Source organism: Cricetulus griseus, chromosome 2 (genome assembly GCF_003668045.3).
Source record: "Cricetulus griseus strain 17A/GY chromosome 2, alternate assembly CriGri-PICRH-1.0, whole genome shotgun sequence".
NCBI lineage: Eukaryota > Metazoa > Chordata > Mammalia > Rodentia > Cricetidae > Cricetulus > Cricetulus griseus.
Genome location: NC_048595.1, coordinates 54,247,581 through 54,253,580, shown reverse-complemented (window position 1 = coordinate 54,253,580; position 6,000 = coordinate 54,247,581). Strand labels below are relative to the sequence as shown.

General features: G+C 35.3%; 1 protein-coding gene across 1 annotated transcript in view; it reads right to left on the bottom strand.

Annotated features, from left to right (window-relative positions):
• Positions 1–1,646: 1,646 nt before the first annotated feature.
• Plaa (phospholipase A2 activating protein) overlaps positions 1,647–6,000 on the bottom strand; it is a 33,171-nt gene continuing 28,817 nt past the window's right edge. Inside the window, exons 13-14 of the mRNA XM_027400416.2 lie at positions 3,927–4,091; positions 1,647–2,391 (exon numbers count right to left, since the gene is read on the bottom strand). Coding sequence (XP_027256217.1) covers positions 1,826–2,391; positions 3,927–4,091 — 731 coding nt within the window. The 3' untranslated portion in view covers positions 1,647–1,825. The remainder of the gene's footprint in view (positions 2,392–3,926; positions 4,092–6,000) is intronic.

Genomic DNA, 6,000 nt, shown 5'->3' with positions numbered 1-6,000 from the left:
ACAAAAGTAAAGCACGAGTACATAAATGAACCAGCAACATAAAAGTTTAAAGTTCTCAGGTACACACAGGAAATCCCAATTTAATACTTAGTAAGGTATATATCCCTATTTACATTTCCTCACTCCCTTATGATATTTTACAAGTTCTTCCTGGATTAATCTAAACATTCAGAATCTTCTTCCACTTACTGGAAAAAAATTTGTCCTTCTTAGACTGCTGTATGACATTAAGTCAGGAAACCTCATGGTTATCCATACTGTCAGTGTTGAAAACATTGCTCGAAATTTTAAAGCAAAGTCCTTGTAAAAATAACATTTTTCCCATAATTAAAATGGAAGTACTGTTGCTGGGAATGTAATCCAGTGGGTAGAGTTTCCCCAGTATGCACCTGGGTTTGATAGCTAGCACCACAAAACAAAGAAAACCAAAAGGCACACACATGTACACCAACATAAATACACTTCTAAAGGAAAAAGATTGAGCTGAGCGTGTGGCTTTAATCCTAGCAGTCAGGAGGCAGCAGGCAGGTTTCTGGTTCAAGCCCAGCTTGGTCTACAGAGAGCTCCAGGACAGCCAGGACTACAGAGAAACTCTGTCTTAAGAAACCAAATAAGAAAAAGAAACATCACTGTCACAGACATAATGAATTGTGCAATTAATTGGTATTTCTTCCTTTATTTTAGTTGTTAAGATACTCAGAAACAAGTCTGTGACTTCCTGTCTAGGAAGCTGCATCACAGCAAGTGCTTTGTGCAGAGAGCATGGAGTACTCTTGCCTTTACCTTGTTTTGTCCCTCCCATTATAATTTATTCTATTATCTTTCCTTTTGAAAACAGAAGCATAATAACCACCTTTTAAAGAAAGCTGATTTGAGAATTAAATGACAATAGATATAATGTCTGGACCATTCTAGGGGCTAAAAACACTAATTTCACACGACAGATTCTTGACTTTAAAGTCTGATATATTTTGCTTGCAAAACTGCGTAGTAAAAATCAATAAATTCCAAATTCTCTTGAAGTAATGAAGACAATCAACAAGTATACAATCATATCAAAACAGAAATGAAAAATGAGAAAGGGCATTTTGGTAAAGGGTAAAAGGGATCTAACTTGTAAAGAAGAGTGACCAAATATTCAGATATCAAAACTAGAATGAAAAATGGAATTACCTCATATAGTGAAAGAAAATTAGTGATCCTAACCCACAATCATTGAAGGCCTCAGTTGTCTGAATTGATATGTAATAACAGCTTACCAATTTGTTTTCTTCATCTAAAAATGAACCATGAAAGGTGATATTTTCTATTTACAAATGGCTCAAGAAATTATTGTATCTTGTTTTCAATTTATAACTTATAACAAACTTAAAATTATTTTTCAAGTAAATCCTAAAAGACCTTGAAATGTGCTACTGAAAGAATTCAACAGTGAAAATAAGTAGAGAAACTGATGTACAAGAGAATAGTCACTGAACAAGATGTCATATACAAATAGCAGATTATATAAATAAAAGCTTCTGTGTTCTCCTGAGTAATTAAGGTAAGGAAGGAAATGACATTGTAATTGTGCTGCTATTGATTGTGGTTTTAATGTTTCTATACCCTTGAAAATCTACCCCATTACACAGGAAAACCTCACAACCATCAGTGCAAAAACTTTATTTATAATTTGTTTCTACTCAACACAACTTTACAAGATCTGAACTTAATCCACAGTTGTTTTCTTTTCTTTTCTTTTTAAAACATCTTCAATCAGTCATGTAAAATGTGAAAAAAAAATCCCCATTAATCAATTTAAAATCTCAGCTTCCCTTCCCCATTGTTACAGCAAATTTAAGATAAGTCTACAGCATTCACTTACTTTAGCTGGCTCTGATACGGAGGCATACTTTTTTATTTGAGAGTCAACACCTAAGGACTTGGCTAATTGTATAGCATTTGAATCATCACTGATAAGTGTCCCAAGAGCCACAAGGAGTCTAAAAGTGGCTTCTAGGTCTTGTACAACTTCCAAGATTGTGCTAATTACTGACAAGCATTGAGCTTTCCCTTCAATGTTATGGTCTTTATGGAAACAAACAGAATAGTTCAAGGTCAAAGTAGCCAGAGCAATATGAATGTTCTTATTGCTCCCTGATTTCAGTTCTATTGCCTGTGACATCAGTGATTCCCTCTGGGACATCATGAGCTTTTGTCCTGCCTGACTAACAAAGCAATTGCAAAAAGTCCTAAGAGCAAGCAGCTGGTTTGCTGGCTTTCCTTTAGGGTTCAGAAGGTGGATAAGATGGCTGCTGAACTGATCTCCTTCTTTTTCATTGCAGAAATTCTCATTCACACTGGGATGTTTTATTGACAGCCGAAGAATATCAAGTGCAGGAAAGACAATATCTATTAAAAAGAAATACTCGTTAATATGTATGAAAAAATCTAGAAAATCCTTAGGTTTATTATTCAAATTTACTTTATTTTTCCAACTACAAAACAACCATTTTTAGGAAATGTGTGAAAAATGTTTTTGTATATGCATAGACTAGAATTATTGCTACATGCTTCAAAATTGAGGTAACTCTTAGATTGTCTTAAAAAATCTGACACAGCTAAATATTCAATAATGAAATGAATGAATGTAGTAAGGAACCTAGCTGTAAATATTTGGAAACTAGGCTAAAGAGTTAAAGGGCAATTATTTAGAGAAGAATTTTGGTAGAAGCATTATAACTGGGGCTGTGTAGATGCTTTGCAAACATTTACTGAACAATCTTACTGTGAATGTAAGGAAACCTGACATTATATGCTTCATAGTATGAGGACAGTCATGTATAAAAGATCTTCATGGGGGCTGGAGAGATAGCTCAGAGTTAAGAGCACTGGCTGTTCTTCCAGAGGTCCTGAGTTCAATTCCCAACAACCACATGGTGGCTCACAACCAACTGTAATGAGATCTGGTGCCCTCTTCTGGCATGCAAGCATACATGCAGACAAAACACTGTACATAATAAATAACTAAATCTTAAACAAAACAAAAGAAAAACTTCACACACAACAGAACAAAACGACCCTAATAAACTAAAGTCTAATTATGGCACTCAAACAAAAATATAGTGGTAGAACACAGTAAGCAGTCACATCAGTCAGTTACTTCTTTAACATCTCCCCCCCCCCCCCCGCCCCAATAAATTATTGTTATGAAAAATCAGTCTTTGGCCTGAGAGATGACCCAGTGGTTTAGAGCACTTGTTGATCATGCAGAGGACCCAGGTTCAACTTCCAAGACCCACATGGTGACTCATATCCATCCCAACTCTTGTGTCTGGGGATCTGTTACCCTCTTCTGACCTCCACACTCACAAGGCATGCATGTGGTACACATACATACATGCAGACACAACATCCATACACAGAAAATTAAATAATTTGCAAAGTTTTTTTTAAAAAATCATGAGCCGACCTTTTGGTTTTCAAAAAATATGATGACATAAAAGGGAGAATAGTAGTAGATACTTTAAACCTGGAGTTTAACAGGTTTACTGAACAGGATAATAGACACTATGACACAGCTTACAAACTGCTGTTTGTATAGGATCACTGTAGTACAGGCTAAGAATTCCAAATACTAAAATCTCAAACATTTTAGCACTAAGTACCTAAAAGAATTTCTGATTTTGGATTTTCAGATAATGAATATTCAATTGGTAAAGTCAATGAAAATATTTCAAACTCTGGGAGACTTCAAATTCTAAAATATTCCTAATTCTAAGTTTCAGTTAAGAAATACCAAACATACACCATTAGATTCTCACAGGCTGTGAACAAAGCAAGGTCAGTTAGAAATACCCAGGTTAAATTTTAGTTAGTCTAGAAGTATCAGTAAAATTGGCAGAAAGCAAAGATTCCTAGTTAAAATTTGAAGACTACTTATTTACCTTCAGGCCAGTTGATAGCTTTCCACAAAATCTGAAGTTGCTGGGCTGTGGGCTTTTCTGAAGAATTATTACAAATTAGAGACAGTATCTTTTCAAGAAGTACCAAGTCATCTTCAGTGAGCTTCTTGTCTTCCGGTGCAGTTCCATTAAGTTCCTTCAGTTTTCCTAAAACCCAAAACCAATCTTTCAAAACTCTCTACCTGAACTTAGCCAAATAATATATAAAAGACATTTTCAGACTTTCCTGTACAGTAAGACTCTTCTCAGAAATTGTCAAAGCCCATAAAATGAGGATTGTGAGCATTTATGTTTAGGCAAAGGAAAGGCAATCACTAGTTTTGCTGTTTTCTGAGACTCTCAGAGATCCTGCTTCAGAGCTACTCAGTGTTTTTTAAAGCAACAGTAAGTTACATATATTCAAGTATAAGTCATCTCCCATTTTCCCCAAATTATTTTTGTGTATTGCATGATATGTGTGTGTGAGTGCAGACACACATGTGCCATGATTTACACGAGGCAGTCAAAAGACTGCCTAAGGCACCAATTCTCTCCTTTCACTATACAGATTCCAGGGATCAAACTTGCACATTTGCTTGCCTACCTGTTGAGCCATCTCAGCAGTTTCAAATTTACAAATCCTTTTTTTTTTTTAACTAAAAGTTTTTTTTTTTTTTTTTTTTTTTTTTTTTTTAATTCTGTGGTGTTTTGCCTGCACGTGTGCCTGTGAGGGTGTCAAGATCCTCTGGAACTGGAGTTACAGACCACTGTGAGCTGCTTTGTGGGTGCTGGGAACTGAACCTGGGTCCTCTAGAAGAGCAGTCAGTGCTCTTAACTGCTAAGCCAGCTCTCTAGCCCCCAAATTTACAAATCTTTAACAATCACAAATGGATTTTGAACCTATCTCACTTGTATTTGGTATTGGTTCTTAACGCTGCAAATTATTAACAACAAAACTTAAGGAATGTAGAAAAGAAGAAATCTCTTAGATTTGTATAATTAACAAATGTTTAAGCGTGTTTATAGTTTTTGTTCAAAATATTACCTACCAATGCTATTCGTAACAATAATATAAATAACAATAATGAAAACTAAATCTCTGCCTTATGTCTAGATATGTGTTATCATAATTCTCACTATCAGCTTTGTAGCAAAGGGATAAAGTAATTTAGACTCCAAAATTTTCCCCTTTCACTTCAAGTTGAGAAACAGTAATAGAAAAGTAATCAAAGTATAGCATTTTTTTCTCTCTCTCTCACCCTTTCTGCTCCCTCGCCACCCCACTCCTTTCCCAGATAGTCTCAATATATAATTCAGGCTAGCCTTAAAATTGTACTCCTGCTGCTTCATCCTCCTATGTTATAAATACCTGTAGTATCTAAATAGATAAATATTTATTCAACATTTTAAAAACTTTAGGATTTCCATATACTATAAACTCTTGACTTTGGAAAGGTATGCAGTCAGAGGGTATGTAGCCCATTCTCTTTCCTAAATATGGGTCCCAAGAATTGAACTCTGGTTCTCAAGAGTGACAACAAGCACCTTACACTGGCACTGTCTACAGAACACTAGTATTTTAAAATTGAAAATAGATTTTTTTCAATATATTCTGATTATAGTTTCCCCACTCCCAACTCCTCCCAGATCCCCAGATCCTTCCCACTTCTCCATCCATCCAAATCCACACCCTTTTTCTCTCATTAGGATACAAACAGATAGATAAAATAATAATAATACATCAAAACACAACAGGACAAAACAAGCAAAAAGAGAAAGAGCCAAAGAAAAAGCTCAGGAAACATACAGGAACAGAGATAACACACATGTACAAACACATAAAAAGACACCTTGAAACCATAAAGCACATGTAAAAACTTCTAAGGAAAACAAACAAACAAACAAACAAACAAAAAAGAACAAAGAACCTCCAAAAATACCACTGAGTTCATTTTGTGTAGGATACTTATTCATTTTGAAATAAGTGGGGTGTGGTAGTACAATGCCTAGCATTCTAACACCCAGAAGGCTGAGGCAGAAAGACCAGGAGTTGGGGATGAGTCTGGGCTACATAGTA